The 23778-nt window shown below is 53.8% G+C and overlaps 2 protein-coding genes across 4 annotated transcripts; both read right to left on the minus strand.

Annotated features, from left to right (window-relative positions):
- Positions 1-5316: 5316 nt before the first annotated feature.
- Positions 5317-13725, minus strand: TXN2 (thioredoxin 2). Of its 2 annotated transcripts, none has more exons than XM_042792094.1 (4): positions 13635-13725; positions 12742-12959; positions 10994-11117; positions 5317-6063 (listed from the first exon to the last, which is right to left on the minus strand). In XM_042792094.1, exons 2-4 carry the CDS (start codon positions 12957-12959, stop codon positions 5947-5949), a joined length of 459 nt encoding a protein of 152 aa, XP_042648028.1. In that variant the 5' UTR covers positions 13635-13725; the 3' UTR covers positions 5317-5946. The 2 variants fall into 2 exon arrangements, with proteins under 2 accessions (XP_042648028.1, XP_042648029.1); XM_042792095.1 differs by lacking the exon at positions 13635-13725 and adding an exon at positions 13515-13534.
- Positions 13726-14613: 888 nt separating this feature from the next.
- On the minus strand, positions 14614-23654 carry FOXRED2 (FAD dependent oxidoreductase domain containing 2). 2 transcript variants are annotated; one of them, XM_042792096.1, is made up of 9 exons: positions 23510-23654; positions 22464-23007; positions 20745-20996; positions 19957-20226; positions 19083-19249; positions 18270-18435; positions 17513-17754; positions 16455-16625; positions 14614-15690 (listed from the first exon to the last, which is right to left on the minus strand). In XM_042792096.1, exons 2-9 carry the CDS (start codon positions 22985-22987, stop codon positions 15425-15427), a joined length of 2058 nt encoding a protein of 685 aa, XP_042648030.1. In that variant the 5' UTR covers positions 22988-23007; positions 23510-23654; the 3' UTR covers positions 14614-15424. The 2 variants fall into 2 exon arrangements, with proteins under 2 accessions (XP_042648030.1, XP_042648031.1); XM_042792097.1 differs by lacking the exon at positions 23510-23654 and adding an exon at positions 23305-23320.
- Between the last annotated feature and the right edge of the window lie 124 nt (positions 23655-23778).

Consider the following 23778-nt stretch of genomic DNA (forward strand, 5'->3'; position numbering starts at 1 on the left):
GCGAAATAAACTGAAAGAGCTAAGCTGAAGGCTCAGCCCCTTGAGAGCAAACCCTGCAAGCGAGAAGGAAGAATGCAAGGGTTTTGTCTTGTCGCTTCCTGCCAAAAACTGGCACGGGTGTAAACACAAGTGCAGAACAATAAGTCTCCCGTCCCAGCAGCTGCTAAAGCCGTCACCTGGGGAGCTTCCTGCAATCAGCCGGTGGAAGGACAAAAAGGAGCTCCCACAGGCTTTCCTGCAATTTGTCATATGCCTGATCTCTGCTCTGCTCAGCTGCTGCCATCCTCCCTTCCCCCAGAGCCGCCAGCCTCATGCTCCAACAAGAGGATGTGGTTACAAACTCTGGTGAGGAGCGGGCTCATCATTCAGCCTTGCTTCTCCCAGCAGCGAGAAGTGCTTTTCTTTACAATTCTGAGTCACCCGACAGCCTCCCCGCAGACAGTAATTCCCCTGGGCTGGTTCTGCAGGCGCTGCGTGAACTTTCCCTTGTAGGTGGGTCCCGTTGCCCCAGAGAGACCCGCAGCACTCTGCAGGTCCTCTCGGCCTGCCACACGTTGCAGCTCCGGGGCTTACAGTGCCCAGAATTGGCACAGTGCTGCCAGTGGCTTCTTTCTCGGATCACCACACCTTTCCAAGGTGTTAATTTCTGGGTCTGAACACTGCCATGCTGGATCTCTCTCCTCACGAGTGAGTATTTTTAGAAAGTTTGAGCTCAGACCATGTAGTCATTCCTGAGCTATGCCAGGACGAAAAGAAAACAACCACTTTTGCCTGAACAATACCGGTATGGAACAAAAAGCCACTGCAAATGTTTGGTTTTTTTTTTTTTTCCAGCATCACTCAGAACTAGCCGAGCTTTGAAAAACGAAACTTGCAGCCAGAAAAGAAAAAGGCTCCTAGCGAACAGAAAGGGCTTTGACAATTTACTTAAAAAGCCGTATTAAAGCAAAACAATGTTATATAAATACTGGCGGGCGTGCAGGAGCTTGCATGCAGTACGTCGCTTCGTCTCCATCGCAGGCACAGCGCCGGCCAGGCCCAGGGCGTTCGTTACCTGCTGGCTGCGGGTAAAGCCACCCGCAAGGGGAAGGAGCCGAGCGGTCCCTGCGCCCACGGCTGCCGGCCCTGCGGGCAAGCGTCACTGCCTCGCGACGGAGCAAGCAAGGCAACCTGGGGGGGATGCAGCTCCTCTCCGTTCCGAGGTGGTGAAGCTGTGCCCGCAGAGCTGCCCGGGACAGACACCTCCTGGCTGCCAGCTGTGCGGGACTGGCGTGGAGGAGTTGCAGCCGCGTGGGTGGCCAGAGGTCACCATCGTCTCTGGAAACCACCAAAACCTCTGGTGCGTTTTGAACCCTCGGGACAACTTGAAGGGGATGTTTCCGAGGACTCTTGCCGAAGAAATTTCCTGTTTTTCAGTATTGCTCAACCACTCTTCCGCTCATAGGAGAGATGGAGCCGGGGTGCCTTCAGCAGCAGGGGGATGAGCAGCGTGTGGTGGGAAGGATACTGGGAGCTCAGCCTTCCCTTGAGTGGGAGAGCAGGCAGGCTGGCTCCTATCCTCTTCCGTCAGCAGCTACAGCTTCTGGGGACATCTGTGAGCCCCAGGAGTTCCTGTCACTCTCCCCGACAAGAGAACAAGTGTATGTGAGTGGACAAACACACACATATATATATATGTGCAGGGACATTACTCCACAGAAGCTGCAGGCCGTGGAGAAAACCCCAGTCATTTTTAGTGCATTTTTATTGCGACTATTTGCATTATGAGGGGCTAGGAACCCGATGTGGGCAGGCTGGAGGTTGGGTTGCCTGAAGCTGCCAGCTCTCCTCTGCCCACAGGGCATGAGCAGCTCCAGCATCCCCCCCTCTGGCCTCTCCTTGCAGGCCCAGTTCCCCCATCTCACTCCCCGCGGGAAGGCAGCCCCAGGGTTCGTCCCCGCTGGGATATGGGGTGCCACGTTTGCAAGCTCTTCCTGGCGGTCTCTGGTTTCCACTCATTTGGCTCCTCTGGGCGTAAGAAATTTGGGGTTTCCCCTGCTGCTTCTGCCTCCATCCTTCTCTGGATGGTAGAACGCACGTTGAGGAAAAAAAAGCAGCCGGGCACGGCTCAGCACGGCAGCCCCCTCTGGCATCACGCCCAGCCTGCGGCTACCACCCTCGGCCTTGCAGCCTCTGGTTTTGGCCTGAGAAAAGTTTTAAGAGGGAAAGTGTTGCCGAAGTTACAAAGCTGCGGGGGCAGAGAAACCAGGTAGCTCACAAGTGCACCCCGTGCCCTTGAGAAGAGCGTCAGGAAGGCGCCTGTGTGTGGTGGTGGACTTAAGCCTGGGTGGGTTGCAGGGGCACCTAACGAGGACCGGCCTGCCTAACAGGTGATCTAATTTGATTCTGGTCTGGAAGTCAAGCCTCTGGTAGTTCTATCTTATCTTTTTTATTGCTTAGGATACTGCAGCTGTGCGAGCTGTTATTCTTTAACTTGAAGGAAACTGAAACTCATGGCAAGCACTGAATACAATTCAGCAGCAGTTTTGAACAACGCTGAAGCTCAATGTTGCCTTGCAGGACTGGGGAATTTAATCGCCGATTCTGTCTGAATCCTGTAATTACTTAGTTGAGAAAAATGAGGTGAGGAGGCGTGAAGCTCAAAATGATTAACAAACTGTTAGGGCAAACAGCCCACCGGGCTGGCGAAGGGCCCTGCCTAGGGCAGCATCAGTGACAGCAGCCGTCTCCCTGTTGACATGGAGCTGGTCTTTGTTTTGTTCTTTGCACAGGAGGAATCGTACAATACGTTGATAAAGCAAAGGATTTACTGTCAGTGCTGGGTGTCTGGGCTGCTGAGGCCAGAGCTCACTGGAGTCAAACGTGGCCAGGACCGTCCCCTTCAAAGCTGTAGGGGACCACATGTGCTCACCCCGCTGCCTGCTGCAAGCCAGGCAACCTGAATTTTCCATCCTTTACCAGCACTTGAAGCTGGTCTCGGTGTAGCATCCCTAGAAGGGAAGGTAGCACAGCTCTCCCTCCCTCCTTGCAGGCATTTGCCGTGGCCCAGAGCAGTTGGAGGTTAACGTGGAGTTCAGCAGGCAGGCACAAACACCTTGGAGAAAGGAGCAGCTGCGTTAGGGCTCCATGCAAATGTAAAGCCAACAGGAACGAAGGGAAAACCTCCTCTTGCCTGCAATCGGGCACCTTGGACAAGACTGTGAGGGCAGAGGCACTGAGCCTGACCTTTGGTGGGGATCTCAGCACTGGGTTCAGAACATACCTGGGGAGGGAGAAGCAGGTTCAGCTGAGCTACGTTCCCCTTGGGAAAGTACTGACCGCCACATCCTCTTAAAATAGCAACCAGGAACATTAGAAGCTGAGAAAGCTGTTGTAATATAGGCAGGCTGGGGCAGGAGAGAGAAAATGCTTAACAGATCAGAGGAGCATTCGATGTGCTTAACTCCAAAAGGGAAAACCAACTGCACCCTTGCTGGAGCGAGCAGAAACCTCTTCCCAGCCGACACGGAGAAAGCAGCCACTGATGAGGAATTACCTATTTCTTCAGCTCTCTTCTCTCAGGAAAGCCCAACATCACAGTCAGGTGGCGTGAAAATTGCTGTGCAACCCCCTTCTTAACCGCTACATAAATACTCTGCTGGTAGTGCTTCCCACTTGCACCTCCTCTGTTATTAACAGGAGCTGTGGGAGTCGCTGAAGCCTCTCCTAGCAGTCAGTGAACAGGGGAGCTGAATTTAGATCCTGCCACAGAAAACATCCGTGCACTTCGAGGCCTGTCCTGTGGTGAAAACTGTGCAAAGCGCGTGGGGAATCTCAAGCTACCCCCGCATCCCTCCTCCTCTCCACCCCTTACACTGTTTCTGAAGGATTTCCACAGGGGACCATGCAAGTGGGTCTTCAGCATTTATCTCAAAGAAACAGTTGTGGCTTTCACATAATGCACCCTAAAGCATGCTGGTGCTTTAATAGCTGAATGGCACCTTAGCTCCACTTTTCCTTAGAAGGAAGTGATAAACCAGCTAATTTATACTGCCCCTTAATTACACAATGCAAAGTCACAGTGTTTTTTCCTGTTCTGTGGGATGGTGAAGCCTGAAAGTTGACTATTGTCAGGTACGTGACGCTGTTCCCCTACTTTTCCTGCTCATGCAGGAAAATGGAGACGGTCTTTACTAGAAGTGTTTACAGAGCAGGAACACTGACACTGCAGGGCAAACTGCCCGGCCTGAAACACGAGCAGGACATGAGCAGCATAGCTTCTGTGGTCTCCCAAAGAAAATAAAACGCCATTTTTTAATGATCGTAACTGACCAACGGTTCTTTATCAAATTTCATCCAAGTGACATCACCTCTAGCAGCACGCCGGGGGGTGAGATCAGCCCAGCCCGGACAGGGAGTTACCAACATTGGGGGGGGACCAGCACCACCTTGTGCTGCTGCCCAGGCCCCAGGGGCGATGCCTGCAGCACTGAGGACTTGGGTTACCGCTCCCCTCTTCCTTCAAAGGTCATAAATTGTTATTGCAAAGGTGCAGGAAAAAAAAAAAAAAATAATTGCCTCGCCACTCATAACAGCCTATGCCAGGGAGGTGAAATGGAGCAGAGCCAAAGCAGGGGGTGATTGAAGGAAACAGAAGCTTGGAAGATTAAAAAAAAAAAAAAAAAAAAAAAAGCAGCTTGTACATGGTTATTAAGCACTTACAATGTTCTCATGCAGCTTAGATAAGCAAACTGGAATTAAGCATTGCAGCAGGCATCAGCCCCAGTGCTGTACTCTGCCTGAAAGCACAGGAGGAGGCTGGGAGCACTCAGAAGCCAGGCTGACTGGAAACAGGTGTATATGGGGGGGAGGAGGAAGAGGTGGGAAGGGCTGAAGGCTGCTCACCATATGAGCATGCAACCGCCTCAGTCTAAAGGTCAGGGCAACTGAAGTCAAAAGACTGCCTTTTGGCAGGGCTCACCCGCGTGAGCGGATTTAATCATTCACGCAAGGGAGAGGGAGGCTTTGGGGCAGGAGGGAGTGAGAAAAGCCCCGGGGGAGCGAGCACAGCCCCGGTGCCTTGTGTGCAACAAGCCGCTGCTCCTCCGCGCACGGGAGGCGAGTCCTTCCCCTGGTGTCCCAGATCCAGCAGCACCCAAAGCGGGTCCTAGAAGCAGCACTGAAAGCCCTGTGAAAGTAATCCACTTACTTGGTTTTCAGCACATGACCTTTTAGTGGGGATCAAGTCATTACCTGTGCTCTCCCAGCCCACCGTTAGAAACCAGCCCCTGTGCTGCTGATCCACCGCTCTGGGCAGACAAAAGGACTTCCCTGTGATTTCTGAGGATTAAGTTTTATTCTCCAGCTACACAGCACTGACCGATAAAGTTCTCTTTATTACAGACCTACAAAACGAGATCCATAAAATACTTCTATTTTCTCTTACAAAATTATGATGGGAGCCCATGGATTTCTGGAGGAGTTGTACCTGTCCCAGTGACACGAGGACAGAGGAACAGAGAGACAGGTTTCACAGACAAGGCAGAGGCATTCTCAGCTTTAAACAAACCCACCCAGGGCAGGTATGTGTCTGCATCTTGCAGGGAGCAGCTGCCCTCTGCTCTGGGCTATCAGATGCTGGGCAAAGAGAAAAACATTCCTTCTCTTAACTCAGCAGCAGCAGCTCTGCACATCAGCTCTTTGCTGACACACAGACTCCTAATTCCAGCCACATTCCCCATTTTGAGAATAAGCAGCCCTGCTTCTCAGCGCCCTTTACAGCTACTGCTGCTCAAGAGAAGGGGGAGTGGGAGGGAAGGGTTACAACACGGTCCATCTAAAAACCCCAAACCAGAGGAAAACTCCAGGTTGTTCAGGGCAGGCAGTTCACGTGCCCCTCAGCTCTCTCAGGCAAGGAATGCACACCGCGGACGTGTCCAGAGGCAGAGGTACAGCCACCCTTTCACTTCAGGCTCCGATGAGTTTCTTGAGGAATGCCTCCAGCTGATCCTCGTCCTTTATTCCCACAAACTTATCCACAACATCTCCGTTCTTCATAGCCAGCACAGTTGGAACTGCTGACACCTGGGGGCAAGAAAAGCAGGTAAGCAGAGGCTGTGGGGAGGGAGCCCGGCTGCACCCGAGCCCCAGATGGAGCTCTGTGAAAGAAGTGGCTACAAGGAAGCTGAGCACACACTGCTCAGGGGCGATATGTCCGCTCACAAAACACAGGCCAGCTGAGCTCCATGCCCCTCCTCTCCCCGGGGCCTCTTCTCTGCACTCACTTCTGTCGCACGGCTTAAGTCAAGGCTGAGCAGCTTTTTGAGTTTAAATACAACCCCAAATTTTAAAGACAGAACCAAAGCTACTAGAAGAACAAGGCAAATCTTTCCCCCCCTCTCCAGTACAAATTCCCCTTCTCCTCCCCTTTTGTCCTATCATAAGCAAACAAACCTGGTCCTTTACCAGGACACCTCTCAGACGTGATGACCTTTGGACATTTTATGACCAGGGTTGTGTCAGTCTGGAACTATGTTCTCCAGACAGGACTAGAGCTGGAGGAGGGTCCCTCCCCCGTTACTGCACCAGCAGATTTCCTGCTCCGTCCTATCACAGTAATGCCAACTGCCTCCAACCCATCTTTCCTTTTCTGTTCCTGCTTTCACTGGTTTAGCTGGTCCCACACCAGTGCTGTCCACTGTGGACCCCTGACTATTAGCTAAGAAGTGGGAAAAGTCCCCCTGACCAGAGCCAGCAGGCAGCTGCACTGCTCTGGGTGCTGCTTTTTTAGCCCAGAACAAAGTTTTCTGAGAATTATCCAAGAGAACAGCCGTAGAAATGACAACGCTCCCAAGGGATTTGCCAGCTGACCAGTGACAGAAGAGACCCTGGGGACATGATTAAGAGAAGGAGCAACCAGAGCTTGGAGAGCTGTGACAGCAAAGAGATCTGGTGGTATTTCTGACCCCACGGCTTTGGTGCCCTTATCTCTGCAAAGCCCCCCTCCTACCAAAACACATCCTGTCCTTATCTCGCCTGCTGCCTCCCCACCAGCCCACGGGGCCTTTCTGCGTGCTGCCAGCCCCGCTGCCAGCAAGGATCTGCAAATCCTTCCTCGGGAAACCTGCCAGAGGCTTGGCTTCTCTCCCATCGGGAGCCTGAGATGAAAGGCACAGTTTGTGCTTCCCTTCCCACCCGGTCCCGGCCAGCCAGTCCAGCGTGGCTCCCCGCAGTCTGTCCTCCGGGGCTCCTACGGTCCCATCTGAAGGGATGGGAGCACCGGGGCTGCTGCAACCCACGATCTTCAGCTCCTCCTAGTGACTGGCGGTAGCGGATCCCGAGGGCTCCGGGCCCAGCGCTGTCGACTGGGCTGCCAACACGCTCCCTTGTGATTTTTAGGGGTGGGAAAGGACGGTAACCAGCAAGCACTGCACTCAACCGGCCTCCCCCCTCCCTGCGAGAAGGGCAAAGCTCCACCGAGCCTCCCTCTGGTTTGCAAAGTGGATTAATAATGAGCAGAGTTGCCCCAGCTACATCCAAAAAAACCAGCATGCCCAACCAGCAACAGCAAGCACCAGGCCATTACAGCCTGGGTGAGGAACGGCCAACACTTCGAAGCACTACAGAGAAGCAGCTGACACCGAGTTACAGGGCTCTGCATGCTGACCAGCACATCCACGAGCCTCACACAGCCTCCATCCCTCCATCTCTCCCCCCTTTTCATGCAAACCCTGAGAACGGGTGGCAGGTCTGGGGCTGGATGAGAACCAGGGGCACTGAGCAACTTGTCTCTGCTCAGAAAACACAACGCTTTTGACAGCTTCCTTCCTGCTAGCTGCAGCAAGGGCAGCCTGTTAATGGAGCACGTACTTCATTTTGCTGCTGGAGAAGCAAATGTCATGGGAATATCTCAAACACAAAGTTGGGCCCTTTTTTTTTTTTTTTTTTTTCCCTTCTTTTTTTTTTGGGTCCTGCCTGCACTGAACTTAAACAAACCCTCCTCCTCCCTCAAGAGCATTTCTAGAGAAAAAGTCAGGCTGCTTTTGATCAGCCCTGACCACACAGATAAATAAACAAACACGGCCATCCAGGCTATTCCTGGCAGCACCCATACCGAGGGAATTCTCTCCCATCTGAAACCGAGGCTTTTACACAAGCTCAGATGCCACGCAACGGAGCAGGGGGAAGGATTCCACCCAAGGTTCAGAATGAGGTGCAGCACAGGACCAAGATCTGCTGATGAAGGACCATCCCTGCATCCAGCAGCTCTTCCGAGCTGCCCGCCCGCAGCGGCCGGAGAAGGGGCTGCCCTTTCCCAGTGGCCACGCGTGCAGGCAACGGGCCAAGGCAAGAGATGAATCTAAAGAATTTGAAGAGATGGCAGATTAAACAAAAGTATTCCTTCTCCCTTTCTGCTCTCGGGGCGAGAGGTCAGGAGCAGGCTGGAGCAACAGAGAAAAGCCACAACCAGAGATGAAAGGTGTCAGATAAAAGGAGGAATCCCTGGAGAAAGAACTTTTGTGCTGGGCACAACCGGGCGGGGAAGGGCGTTGGGGGATGTTTCGAGTTGCAGGAAAGATGTGCCCCCTCCATGCTAAGCCGGGAGGGCCAGGAGCCAAGGGCAGACGGCAGCGTGTACGAAGGAATGCGCCGGCATTCCTTGGCTCTTCCAGGGGGGTCTCTCCCCTCGCTCTGCCTCCCCCCCACCCCTGCACCAAGGAGGCTGCTGACAAGGACGTTGTGCAATCAGGCGGCAAGATGGGGGCTGCGTGCGTGGGCAGAGGGATAAACATGGGTGGAAGGAGACTTCCTGGCAGCTAGGGGAAGAAGAGTTGTAGGGGGTGGCATGGACACTGAAAACCCCCAGAACAAAAAAAACTTTCTCAGCTTGCAGACATCTGATCCCCAGCTGAATAGCTTTAAAGTAAATAAAGCTTTCCTGATCCCTTCCAAACACTACCTCTGGTCCCTCTCTGATCTCGACTTGGTGTCTTCCCATCAGCCCTTACGTTCACATCTCCTTAAGTGGCAACTTCCCAGGAAGATGAAGCAAAACCGAGCACGTGCTCAGCACACGAACCAAACTTTGGCCTTAAAAAGGATGCCCCAAACTACGAAGTTCAAAGCAAAAATTCTTCCTTTAGCCCTACCTGTTTGCAGCTATCCTACTCACAGACACTGCCTAGGGCTGGGGTTTTAGCCACAGGGATAATGGTCACGACCAGACACACGCATCGCTTGGAGAGCAGAGGACACAGCGATGATCCCCAGACCCTTCTGCAAAACAAAAACTTCACCGTGTTTGTATGCAAGGCTCCAGAATGAATTGCTGGAAGCTGGCCCTTGCCTGCAGCCTCAATCTTGCCTGCAGCTAGGCCACCAGGGCTGCAAGACAGGCAGGCCCTGCAGAGAAACACGTGTACGCAGCAGGCTGTGCAGCTGCTCACTCACCAGCCGGTGGGAGAGCACACGCAGTGTGTCATCAACCTGTGCAGCTCGGGAACTTGCAGCCTCTTTTTAAAGACCTTTCTTCACACGCACACACCCCGTTTGCTGTCTTCCAGTCACCTGAGATTTTCTTCTTGTAATCCCAGCTAATTCAATCTACAGGAAGGCTTGGAACAGAGTTAAGCTAATAAACTCTGTTCTATTCTCTTTAGGGTGGTTGCTACCACAGCCCTGTCTGCATCTATTAGAATTTACGCGTTTTCTGACCACCACTGAAACAAGCTCACCCTCTACAACTTTGTCTCACCAGCACCCTCAAGCTATGCAGCCTCTGGGCTTGCAGCACAGCCCTGCTCCAGAGCCAGCAGCCATCCTCCTTGGCCTGGGGCGTATCTGCCAGCACACCATCACCGAGGAGAGCACCCGAGGCTCTCGTGCTCAGCTGGTGGAAGCTGCAAGTCAGGTCTGTGGGCACCAGCTGGGTGGACACGCCACCACAGCACAGGCAGAAAGGTCTCCCTGGGAAAGAGCGGGAGGGAACAAGCTGTTTCCACTTCCTTCTCCTTCCAGCTTGGCAGGATATGGGAACGGCACAGAGCATCTCCTCCAGGCTCAACAGAATGACAGCTTGCTCAGGAGATGGTTCGCGCTTTGCTGGGCAACTGGAGGAGCTGCCTGTGCTAGCCTCTGTCCTGGGAGCAGGATTTCATCTGCCAAAATGTGAAAATTAAGCACCTTCTTCCCTGTAAAACACAGCAGCAGGATGCCCTGGCTCTGCAGACTGAGTTGTTATTTACAAGGAGAGACAACAAGAGACGATCACAGTTGTCAGAAGAGTTTTTGTGTTTCTTAAACTACCCAATCACTGATGCAGGGAAAAAAATAAATAAATCACGTAAACAAAAGCCATGGCCTTCTCCAGTCACTCTGCTCCTTCCTGGGAGCAAGGCAGCACAGGGAACACATGCAACAGCTGTGTAAAACACCAGTGTAAGCACCAAGGTCCGCACCTGTCAAGAGCAGGATGCATGCTCCTGTTGCTTATGTGTGTTCTCCAGCCTGGCTTCCACCCATCCAGACAAAACCCACTGCGTCTCCTTGTGCTGCGGCTTAAGGATGGGACATTATCACCCAGCAAGAAATCTTGAACAAGGTAGGGAGAGGATGGGCTGGCTGCATGAAGAGCCACATTTGAGAGCAGAGCACAGCCAGGGGCTTGTTACTTCACATCCCTGCCCTGCACCTGAGCAGCCCATGCACACAGCAAAACGCTGCCTGTGCTGCAGGCTCCTTGAGGCCAGACAAGCATTTATGATGACAGATGCCTGCAAGGCTTAGAGGACGCCTTTCTGCAGAATTAGAGGTGGGGATGCTGAGCACGGGCAGCAGATCAGGAGAGCCAAGCAGCAAAATCTGCCTACTAGCAAGTGACACAAGGGACCAGGAACCTGTAGGCACTAGGCCTCCCCACCCCACCCCAGCTCCCCTGCCGTGCAGGCACACCTTTCCCCAGGGCAGAACTTTCTTTGCCCCATCAGAAGAAAGTCCGCGCTGTTCCGTCTCCTACCTCATACTCAATAGCAAGGTCTGTGTGATCGTCAATGTCCACTTTGGCCATCAGCACCTTCCCCTCCTGCTTGGCCACCACCTTCTCTAACCTGGGGCCTAGGATCTTGCAGGGGCCACACCACCTGATGGAGATAGAGGAGAGGGGACATCAGAGAAGGCAAGCGCAGCAGCAGGCGTGGAAGGTTTTGCTGGTACTCTGGTGCCTTTACCACCACCACCGTCCATTCAAGAGCCACCCTGGAAACACCATTCCTGAACCACAGCTTAGAAAAATACTCCTTCTCACAAAGGAGCTGTCGAAGGGTTCTGTGTGCGTGGTAAGAGATGCTGAGTGGAAGAAGAGGTCACCGTTCAGCTTCTGCTGTGCTTTTGATGTCATTTTGATCACACCGCAGTCTGCTCTGCCAGCCCTGGTGGTCCTCCTGCCCCCTCTCCTCAGCACTTCATCCCGACCCTGCTCTGTGTCCTCGCTGGTGCACACGTGCAGAGCTGCGACCCTGCCCACCACGAAGCTGCCCTAGGGTGAGCGTTGCTGCCAGGTGTGTGTGTGTGTGTGTGTGGGTGTCACAGCCCACACTCAAATTGGTCAATGCCAGTCATCAGATCATAGACTTCCCCTTCGTGCTCACTGCAGGGTTTACAGAAAATTCCCCTTCAGCTGCAGAACTCGCAGAGGCATCGCGTCTGTTCAAAGACAGACCACCTATTCCAAACCCAGGTGCAGCAACAGCAGAGTTTGCAATGCCCTGTACAGAGAAAACACCCCCCCCGCATCCTCTAACTGCACCAGTTAGGATGGTTTGAACTTACTCTGTTCAAGGAAAACATGAGTTAAAGCTCCAAGTGCCCTTTTCTTTTAAAAATGAAGCTCTGGTAAACTTTGTTCCTCCTCAGCCTCCCTCTGTGTCAGGTTTCAAGCTTTCAGTTATTTGTCCTCCCTTCCCTGGATGGTGCCAATTAATGTTCATTTTGGTTTGTCAGTTTGGTCTATTTAGAGCAGAAGTTTTTGGGCTGTTTCATACTCTGTTTGCCTAGAATCAGCCACAACAGGCTCACATGACAGCACTGCAGCACTATGAAAATACATGAGAAAACAAAGATAATCAGTGTTGTTAATCCAGCGGGTAACATCTAGGAATATTTTTACTGGCAAGAGAATGACAGTGTTTTTACTGGTGATAAATGCTGCCGTTGGTATCACGTGGCTGTTACTGATACATAAAGGCATTTGCTGTTAAGAGCCCTGCCTCAAGAGCACGCAGTGTAAGAAACCTGGAAAGACACAACATGGCAGTGCAGGGATATACCAAGTGCAGTGCTCTTCCACAGCTGGTAACGTCATTTAGTGTTTTTAAGAGAACAGGTGATCCACAGAGCTAAAAAAGGGAGCTATCAGAGCTTTTACCTGAGGTGTCTTTTGCAGGAGGATGCATCGCCGTGGGCCAGGGTGACACCTGAGCACTTGGGAGGGGCAGCTCAGGGAACACCTTCCCTGGCACTTGTGTTTTACACTCCTACAGGGTGTAGCAGCTACACCTACAGCAGTGCAACCTGACAAGTGAAACTTCTGTGGGTTGTGCCAGAGGGGCAGAAGCACCTTTTAACACCAGCTCCACAGGCTGGGAAGCCCTGGGGCGTACTCACATCGCCCAGGGGGTCAGGAAAGCAGCAGGGACACACCTACACGTGTAATGGCAGAGAAGGGCACAAGAACCACAGCGGTGGGGTGAGGGAGGGGAAACTTACTGCGCGTGGAAGTCCACCACAACGGGTTTGGGGTTGTTCACCACCCGGTCCTGGAAGTCGTTGCCATCCTGCACGTTGAAGGTGCTCCTGCAGGCTGCTGAGGTGCTGAGGGCCCTGCCGTGCGGTGCTGGGGGCGCACACGGTGCCAGGGGACCCTGGGGGGGCAGCGTCCTGGGGGTGAGGGACAGCAGCCGCCGGAGTGCCAGCCTCTGGGCCATCTGTGGGGAGAGGAGGAGGTACATGGGGTGGGTGCAGCCCACAGCCAGTCTCGCTGCAACAGCGACCCACTCAGAGTCCCCTCACCAGGGCAGCCCCCGAGCCAGGAGGTGCCCTAAACAGAAACCTACTGCCCCTACACCCAGCTCTCGCCACCCTGCAAGCTCCAGCCACGCTGAAACCTCAGCCCCCACAGCCGTGGGGTCCCACCTGCCACGGAGCCCTCCAGTTACAGCCCCCAGCTTCTCCATTTCCAGGGGGCAGGGCTGCCTGTCCCGGCCACAGAGACCCCGTTTCCCCCCAGCCCTACAGACAACAACCCTCCCGCCGGGCTTGTTCCTTCCAACCCACGGGGCAGCCCCCGGCCCCCCCCAGCCACGGGACCCCCACTCCCCCGACACCGGTGGGCACAGCTCCTTCGTCCAGAGCATCCCAGCATTTCCCATCAGCGAAACAGGCCCCCCCCCCCCCCCCCCCGCCATGCGGTTGCCTCTTCACAACCCAGTGGGGGAGGACACCCCCCCACAGGCCACGGGAGCCCCACGGGCCCAACTTCCCCTTCCAGCCCCAGAGGGCAGGACACCATAGCCGGGAGGGCCCCATCCCGCCGACGGTGCCACAGGACGTGTCCCCCCCCCACCCTCCCCAAACCCACGGGACCCCACCCCCAGCCGCACCTTCCCGGGCCCCGAGGTGACCCACGCGCGACCAAACTTCCGCCGGGTGCCCCGCCCACCCGCGCGCTGATTGGCCGCCGCCTCAGGAAGGCCGCCGGCAAGGGCACGGCCCCGCCTCCCCCAGCCGATTTGGCCGTCTCCCCGCAGCGCCGGCCTCTTGACTGGCCGTCGCGGCCGTCATTCAAGCCCCAGCGGGGCGTCGGCGCCCGGGCCGGGGCGGGGGCGGGGAGGCGGGTCCCCGGTGGGGGGGGCGGTGGCGGGAGCGGAGGGGTCCGGGTGGCCAGAGCCGGCTGCCCAGCCCGGTTCGGTCACAGCTCCTTTTCTTCCCCTGGACAATCCCAAACAACTAAAGAGCCCGCGGTGCCGCCCAGACGGGCCGCGAGAGCCGCTCCCTGGAGCTGGAGCTGGGGCGGTGGGGTGCTCGTGGCAGGATGTGGATCCACCCCAGCTGGGGAGGTGACCGTTGTCACGCGTGAACGTGCAAGAGCTTCCAGCAGCATCACCAGTGCAGCCCAGTATTGCCCAAGAGGAGCAAGAAATCATTTGCCACCTCCTTCAGCTCTTCTGCTCCCCAGCCTCTCCGCCCATGAGGCAGAGCAGGGGTGGGACCTGGGGCTTTACAGAAACAGCAGCCGAATTCGAAGGATTGGGAGAGTTTTAGGTACGTGGAGGCACAGGCCTCCCCCCAGTCTGGGGTATCAGGAAGCACAAGTGCAGAGGGGTTGGAAAAAACGTGGGTAGAAGTAAAAGCCTGTTCCCTCTCGCCCCTCCTCTATTTCCTAGAAATCGCAGGGACATCGTAAGGGTGAGATGGAAACTCCTCTTGCCTTGCAACTCCAGGGCCGTGGGACGAGCCCACAGGGAGGTGAAAGACAAATGCACGTGGCTGACCGAGGGAGCAATAAAGTGCAGGCAGCCAACCAGTCAACACCAGTAAGATCTCAAGGTGATTGGAGGGGAATAAAGTAGAGAACGAGACTTTTAACAACACCAAAGTCCACCCAAAACTTTCTTGATGGGACATAGTGCAAATAGGAGCAATACTGGTCATGCTTTATAAAAGACAGGAGCTAACCTTTCAGGCTGCTCCGTGTGGGAGGAGAAAAACGCGAGGACAGTGGAGCCAAACTCAGTGTAAGTCTCTGTGTGTCAGGTATTCCAGGCAAGCTACTCATCCTTCGTGGAGGAAAAGGTCCCTTGTAGTGCTCTCCGAGAAATGACAAATCACCCGACCTATACAGTAGCTAAAAAACACCCCTCTCCACTCTTAAGTGCCCTAACTCAAATGCAGGAAAAGTATCAGGAAGTTTGCCTGGAGTACCACTTCGGGATTCAGTGCACAAACTAATTTTGAAATATATGCAGCATATGGCACCCAGGGACCAGAGAGCCTGCACCAGGCTCCCATGGCATGTCAGCAGGTCACCTCTGAAGAGGGACGTGACATTTTAAGTTACCCAGGCGTTCTTGCACTCTCTTCCGTGACCCCTGGACGTCGCTGCAGATACTGGTCTGCGAAATAAACACCAACACCATCTTCAGGCAACTCTGAACTCTGCAAGGACAACGCGGGAGCCTCAGCATCACTGGATTTTGGCCCCTCGCTTATCCTTCAGGGCATGTTGGTCCTCTTTGTAACAGCAAGATCTGAGCAGGTCTTTGGCAACTCATGATCAGTGGAAGGCATGGGGATGGAAAAAGTGCACAGGAAAGGGCAGAATCCTGCTGTGGATCTCTGTTACAATATTGTCACAACAGCACCTGCGGGTTTTAGTGTGGAGTGAGAAAGATTAAAGCTCATCCTTGGCATTAACAAGATGCTGCAGCGGACGAACAGGTATCGCGTGATCTCTCAGCAGACGGTCCCGTGGCCCTTCGTGGCTGTCAGGGGGTCCATCACCCAGAAAGTCTCTGAGAGTGTAATCCTCCAGCAGGCCAGCTTCCACCGCATGGCGCCGGAGCCCCTCGCTCCCCACGAGCCCTTGCATTCTCACGTACCCCTGCTGACAGAAGGGAGGCAGCTTCTGACGGGTGAAAGCAAACAGGAAGCAGGACTCTGCGGGGGAAAGGATCAAAAACCAGACTCAGCAGAGAAAAATTCCCCTAAACTCTTGAGGACTCATTCAAAACAAAAGGCAGAGAGGATGAGGGAAGACGACGGGAGTTTCCCACCCGGAACCCTGCCCCGGATGGCAGCAGGGTAACCGGCTTAATTCTGCAGAGCTCAGGAGATACAGGGTGGGACCTCCAGTCTGCACTCTGAGAGGAAAAGGAGCTGAATTTGAGCTTGCAGCCCTCTGGCATCTTCTTTGTACCACAGGGTTGCTTTCCTCTGTGTGCCACGTGGGGTTCCTGCAGGAAGTTCCCAGACCAATCTTGAGACCAGGCAGGGAGGGCAGAGGCTCTTCAGCTCTCACATCCCAGCACTCCCATTTCCCATGGGAAAGCAATCCCATCATCTGTACATGAAAAGAGGTCTGGTACCCAATGGCGCAAAGGAATGTTCAGACAATGGTGGAAGAAGGAATGCTGCAGGTAGAAAAGGGACTGAACCCAACCTCACACCCCTTTCCCTAAATCTGGCTGTGCCAGGGACAGTCTCTTTCTGATGGTGAGCAAGAGCAAAGGCTGTTTGGGAACATACACACAGCACTGGCACTTTTTACCATCTGGGGAGCGCATCAAAGAGGTGTGACTGATGGTGAGACCACCAGCTCGCCACAGGGAGATCTTAGCTACCTGCAGAAGACATCCCTCCTGTTGCTTGTCCCTCACATCCCTCCTCCTCCTCCTGCCACTTTGACCCTGCGCTCAAATTACCTGCGAAGAAATTGCGCAGGTCAGTGCTGAGGCAGTTCTCCAAAAAACGCCTCAGCGGAAGGATGTGCGCGTTCGGGGCCGTCCAGTCTGTCAGAAAGTCCTCCACAATGTGATGGACAGCATCTGGGCGGGGGAGAGGCCAGTCTGGGGGCCGAAGTCTCATCTCACGCTCTGTCAAGAGAACATTAAGGAAATCTCTCAGTATCAAAATAGCATTAAAAAGACCTTGGGGAGTGGGAAGCAGCTAGGACAGCTGTTTCAGATCTTGTCCTGACCTTTTAATCCCTACCTGACTTTCATTTGCAATCTCTTCCGCTAGTTCTGTCCTCAACAGCCTTGCCACTGCACAGCTGCCCCTTGTCCCTGCCTGCAGTACTTCCTGTCATTTCACTCCTGTTCCCCCTGGGCAGGGACAGCCTGACAGGCTGAGCTGCTTTCAAGCTTTAATGCTGCTACCCGTCACAATTCTTTCCGTGCAAGACAGGCCAGATCCTGACCCTGGGTTTTTGGAGATGAAGATTCAGCACACTCAATTCCCAAGGAAATCTATTTCGAGCATGTTTGTTTGCTGGGTAGAACACTCATCTTCAAACCCTTGCCTTCGGATGCCCCTATCACTGCGTGACCTCTCAGACCTGGGCTGAGCACAGACAGCAGCTTTCTTTTGGCGGCAACACCAACCAGCCCAGCCTCATCTGCCAGGACTCTGCAAAACACATGTAGGGTGCCAGCCAGAGGGAAGCGATGTTCCTCTTTTGGGGAATGGGGAAGTTCCCAGCATGCCTGTTTGTTCCTGTTGTCCAACGTGAGGTCTCTGGTAGAACCCCACACCCTGTATCGATCTGACCAATAGTCTGACCAATAGTTCCTGCTCTAAACTTGCCAACTCCCAGCCTTTTTTTCAGCTCACCTGTTGGTGGCAGGTGCCCCAGAGGATGGACATAAAGGATGTGCAATGCCTTCAGGTACCCCCCCCGCCTCTTTGGCTCTGAAATATCTTCATCCCTCTCCATTTTGCTCGCCTCAGATAATTAGCAGGGAGAGGCAGGGAAGCTTACCTGTTGGAATGTGTTTGTAATAGTAAATAACAGGGTGCAAAAAGTTAGACTGCCAGGCATGCTGTGCCTCTCCCACTGCTCGATTGTAGTAGAAGACATCCTTGTCAGCCCCAGAGAAATTCCTCCCATATTCCATGATGATGACAAACAGCCCACTGGGAGCCTTCCTCCCCGTCTGCATTTCCAGCTCAGCCAGGACTCCAACTGGGTACTCTTCCAGGTATTCAAATGCTGTGGCATTCCTGTGAATTGCAACCACAACCGTCAGACTTTTCCACCAGAGAAAAGCCAGCTGGCCTACAACACCTCCTCAGCTGATCGAGGCTAAAGCCAAAGAGTCATCAGATAATAATTATTTTTGGTCATTAAAGAACAGGGCTGGACTCAACACAGACTTTATGAAGGCTGCAGGTAACTGTTACAAGACTCCAATATTGTCCTGGATTATGGGATTCCTCTTCACGTTAGCACTGCTCGAGACAAGCTTTTCCCTGGGGACAGTAAAAGGGCACTACACCTCTGAGCGTCGAGGGAAGGTCTGGACCATTTCAGCCCTTTAAGGGAGAAGTAATCAGCATAACTGGGCATACTGGCACCAGTTGCGGCAGTGGTACAGGTTTTAAGGTGGCTGCCTACGTGACGGTAATGTCCTTAGGCAGCAACAGAGCCATTTAATGTGGTGGCACAATGGGAAGCAATGGTAAAGAAAATGGTCTGAAACGATAGAGCGCAGTGCTGGGAATAATTACTCACTCACTCTCTCAGCAGTATGATGTCAGCCAGGACACTGAACATCTGGTAGAGGCCTGAGGCTTCATTCACCCTCTTGATGATGGAATTGGTCAGCTGTGTAATAGGGTAGACTGCGGATGGCCAGGGGACACCATGGTGACGGTTTTCCAATAGGCGGTGGACTGCACGAGCTGAGACATTGAGAGAAACAAAGACAGCTTATTTAAAAATCCAAGCTTACGCTTGTAAGAAATCCAACTGCTCTGCTGCGGCACACACGGATCCTGGCAGGACACAATAAATAAGCTTTACAGCTCATCTGTGCTTAGGATCTTCCACCCCAATCGCCGGTAACTGCAGTGGAGATGCCCTCTGAAAGCTGATGTGATGCTAAGTGGTTGGTGAGGGGGCAGGGGCTCCTCGGGGATATTTCATTACTTCTGAGAAGTCTTTTAATGATAAGGACGGACACACACACACGAAGACAGAAATTCTTTTTACTGCCCAAAGCCTCTGGGTTTTAACTCCACAGCACAGACCTTTCACCCACAGCCTGTCACGAGGCAGAGCATCTGGCAGGCAGAAATCTATTGCGTTACATAAATAAGAGACAATGGGTAAGAGAGACACAAGACAAAACAAAGACAGACAACTAAAAACTTTAGATATGACCCCAAGTCACTTCTCTTCCACTTCAGATGATGCAGCTGCAGCTTGGCTGGGTTCTGTTGTTCTTACTGCCAGGACAAGACTAAGGGTGATCTCCTTCCAGTAGTAAGCTATGAATTATTCCTTTGAAGGGAAGAACAATTCCCACCTCTGCCCTTTCTGTACTCACTTGTATACCGGAATCCATGGATGAATCCCCCAGCAGATTTCCTGAAGTCAACAGAATGGCTAGCAGTGCCGAGAACAAAGAGCCCGCGAGTGCCCCTGGACTCATAGCTGGGTTTGATCTGAGGATATTTCTTTTTATTCCCTTTTCCTGGCATCATTCTAAGGGATCTGATGTGCAAAAGAGAAGAGCAAGCTGTCAGAAAGGGCAGGGGTGGAAAAATAGAAAGGGTTTCTGATGAGGCAGACATTATATTGCAGTCACTGCAAGACATAGCTTCATGCCCCTACTACCTTCAGTGGGATTTACTACTACAAGGATCTTCCAGAAGACAAGGGTAGGTAGCTCTAGACAAGATCAAATTCCAGCTTGAGCCACTGACAGTGAATTTTGGAAGACGGTGAAGTCAGCAGTATAATTTTCAACTACAGGATGGACTAGGAGGCAAACCAAGGTGAAGTGAAGGTTGCATCCTCAGGGAAAAAAAACAGGCAAAACCTTTCTGTAGCAATCTGTATCTGTACCATCCTCATTCAAAGAAAGCCCAAAATACAAAATATTGCTATCCTTCTCCATGTGATCTGGCAGGTCAGGATGTTATGCTCTAAAGGCATAAATTTTTCCGTGTCACCCAGGTCCCAACACTGCCATTTGCTCAGTACTACAGCATGTCAGTCAGAGGGCAGTGGCACACACGTTCCCACTGGGACACGGCCGTGGCTGCAGGGTAAACAGAGGACTGTGCAGCACCAGGTAGCTCAGAGCATGTGGAGGTCCAAGCAGTGCTGCCAGGAGAGGACCTGCCCTTCCCTTTCCTCCCTACTCAGGCCCTTCACTCTAAATACCTACTTCCCTGGAGACCCTGGTCCTCCTTCACCTGTTGTAGATAGAGAAGTCAAACTTCCAGCCCAGGCAGCGGATGACACGGTCATAAGGTGCGCGTGTGGCAAAATTATCCAGTTCATCCTGCGGGAGAGTAATGGAGTTGATGCCTGCGCTGGTATTCCTGTTTTCCAGGTAGAACCGAAGCGTGATATGCAGCTTCCCTTTCTTATCCTTGATGATAGCCAGATCTTCCAGGTCGCCCTCCAGAAGCCCATCCAAAGATTTCAGCTGGTAGGTGTCCAGCAGGCCGTTGTTAATTGCTCTGTGAAAAAATATGAGAATGTAAGAAGGCCTAAAAGAAGGGAGGAGAGGCGGGATCCATGGTTCTGTCTCAGGTGCTGAAAATGGGACACCTTTACCAGGCATCCCACACTTCCTTTCAGTGCAGAGGTTATCCCCAGAGCCTCAGGGCTCACAGGAACAGCACAGGTAACAGCCTCACTGCCCTTGCAGGATGTAGTCAACCTCTCAGCTCTCCTCTGTGATTGCAAGCAAGGGAACAACTTGGGAGCCAGCACTTTTTAATGATACAGCTTCCAAGGGGACATTTTCCCACTTCACACAGACCTGGAAGTGCTCTCATCGAGCTCATGTGTTCAGCAACTGCAACCTGGACTGCTTTAAACCAAGGACCTAAAGATAGAAGGCCCCATGTTTCCTCTGCGACCTTCAGGACCACAGCACCTCCTGTGCCAGTCCAGCTCGTTGCCTGGGCAAGAAGTAGTTCTTCCTGTTTGTACTCCAGCTGCATTAGGAAAAGGAAGAGGAGCAGTTTCCTACCTCAGATCCCCGACGTAGTGGGTGGCCCATGAGAGGCGCACGCGGGACCGGCTCACCATGTGGATGAAATTCGTGACGCCCAGAATGTTCTCTGCTGTCTCAAAGGCTGAGTTCCCTCGGCCCAAGATCAACACGGTTTGGCCAGCAAAATCCTCCGGGTTGATGGACACAGTCTCGTAACCCTCAACATATTCTGAGCCAGGAAAGTTTACCACGTTGGGGACCCACGTCCCAGTGGCGACCAACAAAGAGCTGCAAAAACAGGGATAGCGCTAGGGAATGCAGGAATTACAGGAGCAGGGTCACGTCTCCCCAGGTTCACCTAATGACCTGCTCCTCTCTTCCCTGTCCTCAGGCCAACGAAGATGACTAGGAATGTTGTTATATATAGGAAAAGTCAGTGTGGGTCCTGGACGTATACGCCTCCCTCCGCTGTTTGTGAATGTGCAAATATTAATCATATGTACTTACTGATGATATATATAATATTGAAGTTTCACAGGTTATTTATATGTTGCATGAAAAATGACTTTGATTTAAAGTTTGTATTGCCTTTTAGTACAGCAAAACAAAAGTAATTTTTAAGAGGGATAGAAAATGGTTTTGATATCTTAAAATGTAACTCCTAGTCATAAAAACATGTTAGCAACATCACTAATTGTTAACACCAAAATTAAGCACCGTAATCTTTTTATATCTCTCCATAAGAGCTTTTACTTGAATCTTAGGGAAATTTTTGTGCCTTCGAAACACTAGGCAGTCAAAGCTAGTGGCACTGTCTGCTGTCCCAGCCTTGCTCACGCAGCTCCCAAAAGCAACTCCCTTGTGGTGCGTGGGTGTCTGGGATTGCCTCCTGTCCCCTTCAAGCTTGCCAGCCAGCGCACCTCCGAGTGACAGCCAGCACGACCTGCTGTTGTAGAGCTGAGGTTCTCAGGAGAAGTGAGAAATATACTCCGTATGTTCACCCGAGTATCTTCTAGGTTTTTAGGAATATAGCTTGGTGGTGGTACGAAGAAGTATGACAAGGGGAAGAGCAACTGAGGGATCAGCAGCCTTGAGGGTTATTTCTCAGTGTCAGTTCCCTCTACTGCAAAAGCCCCACTTTTCTCTGGTTCCCCCCTGCCAGCTCTGTGCTAGCCCAGGGCTTCAGTTGGCCAGGGCATACTTCTAAGCACATGTGGGTTAACAGGAGTGAAGTGCCGCCACACTGACTCACTTGAGTTTGTAATTAAGGTATCACTGGCTACAAGAAGTCTGAATGAGTTATTTTTTTCACAGAGAGCAATTATCTAGTGATAAAACAAAAGTGATTGCAAGCTTACCTATCCAGGATGAAACCTGTGGTGATGGTAAACACAACCAGTTTGTGTCTGCCCTCTCAGCTCCTCAGCTGTCCGAGGTGTAACGTTGCTCACGAAAGGCAACGCCTTCGCAGGAGCCGTTATTCCACCCACCCACCCCCGCTGATCCCTGCAAAATGTTTTTCTCCTGTGACGGCGCTTAGGGCTCTAAGAGGCTGTGAAATCTCCATCCTTGGAGATGCTCGTGTCTCAGCAGGGCAAGGCTTTGAGCAGCCTGACATCACCGACCCTGCTTGGCACAGGGGGCTTGGACAAAATGACCTTTATGGGTCTCTTCCAAACTAACTTATTCTGCGATTCTGTGACCTTGAAGATGCCCGTGGAGAGCAGCACAGCTAGACCCAGGTTTGCCCATTACCTGCACTTGTAGTTCTGCCTGTCCTGGTCGGTCAGGAGGAAGTAGTGGCCATTCCAGGCCTGTCCATCTTTCTCCAGTGTCACATGGACGATGGCAGTGTTGTACTGAACTCGCAGCTTCAGCAGGGCAGCAAAGTCCTCCAGGTAACGCACCATCGCGTCAGCATTGGGGAAGAAGTCGCGGGAGTAGCGTCGGAAAAGCAGCCGGCGGTCATGGCTGAGGAGAGAGTTCCAGTCGTGGCGGAGGTTGAACTCACTGTTGGATTTGCCTGTGTACTGCTTGTTGATGCTGATGAGCTTGCGGTGGCGAGGGTAGAGGGCGAAGAAGCTGCCAGGAGCGTGGCTGCGCTCAAAGACGACGTAGTCCCGTCCAGCTCGCTGGAGGAAGTAGGCCGCTTGCAAGCCTGAGGGGCCGGCCCCGATGACACAGTAGTCATGGTAGAGGAAAGCAGCACCGCTCACAGCGCACAGGCTGCCGGCGTACAGGGCCAGCCCCAGGAGCGTCCCCCAGGCTGCCACGGCCATGGTGGGACCGACGGCCGCCCCTGCAGGGGAGAGGACCAGGGAGGTGTCACTGGGGCAGAGCAGCTCTGGCAGGCAGAGGCCTCCCCTCCCCCGACCAGCCCCCGCCCAGGCCCAGCCGCCATGACACCACTGCCGCCCCTCAGGGCCCCGGGGCAGGGTGGGGCGGCTGGGGCAACGCCCCGCTCGCTGTCAGCCAATAGCAAAAAGGGACGCAGGCCTTCCAGCCAACGGGCACACAGGGAGCGCCCCCCCCCCCCCCCCCGCCCCAGCCAATAGCAGACGGGATGGGGCCAGCAGGTGGGAAGGCGGGGCAGCACCTTGTGGGCAAACGGCCGCCAGCACCCATCCCCCCCCGCCGTGCCTCTGCGCCCCAACAGCCAATGGGAAAAGGAGGCGCGAGCCCATCAGCCAATGGGAGATGGGGTGCCCCGCGCTGCCCTCGCCAATGGGGACCGGTCTCGACCCCCACTGCCCTCCCCCTTCCCCTCCCCGCCGCCCCCCCCCCAGTGCCAACGGCCGCACCTGCACCCGGGAGCTCGCGCCGCGCCGCTCCCCTCCTGCCGCGCGCGCCGGGGGCGGGGCGGGGCGGGCGCCCACCGAGACGGGGGGGGGGGGCGCCGAAAGCGCTCGCGCCCCGCGCCGCGTCACGTGACGCCGCCACCGCCGCTTCCCGCCGCCGGCGCCATGGCGCCGCCGCGCGCATACCACGTGTCCGTGACGGGGCGGGGGGCGGGCGGGGCGCTTAAAGGGGCAGGCGCCGGCGGGGCAGGGAAGGAAAGGTGGGGGGCGGG

The sequence above is a fragment of the Tyto alba genome, unplaced genomic scaffold (assembly GCF_018691265.1).
Source record: "Tyto alba isolate M040663 unplaced genomic scaffold, T.alba_DEE_v4.0 Super-Scaffold_2, whole genome shotgun sequence".
NCBI lineage: Eukaryota > Metazoa > Chordata > Aves > Strigiformes > Tytonidae > Tyto > Tyto alba.

What these genes read in the sequence shown, in the direction of transcription:
- FOXRED2 (XM_042792096.1), bottom strand. Translation starts at nt 22,987, where the DNA reads ATGGCCGTGGCAGCCTGGGGGACGCTCCTGGGGCTGGCCCTGTACGCC. An exon ending in CCATGGATTCCGGTATACAA is followed by an intron (nt 18,436 to 19,082) that starts GTGAGTACAGAA and finishes TCAATGTCTCAG; the next exon opens with CTCGTGCAGTCCACCGCCTA. An exon ending in TTACAAACACATTCCAACAG is followed by an intron (nt 16,626 to 17,512) that starts GTAAGCTTCCCT and finishes TTCTCTTGACAG; the next exon opens with AGCGTGAGATGAGACTTCGG.
- TXN2 (XM_042792094.1), bottom strand. Translation starts at nt 12,959, where the DNA reads ATGGCCCAGAGGCTGGCACTCCGGCGGCTGCTGTCCCTCACCCCCAGG. An exon ending in GTGGTGGACTTCCACGCGCA is followed by an intron (nt 11,118 to 12,741) that starts GTAAGTTTCCCC and finishes TATCTCCATCAG; the next exon opens with GTGGTGTGGCCCCTGCAAGA. An exon ending in ACCTTGCTATTGAGTATGAG is followed by an intron (nt 6,064 to 10,993) that starts GTAGGAGACGGA and finishes TCTTGCCCCCAG; the next exon opens with GTGTCAGCAGTTCCAACTGT.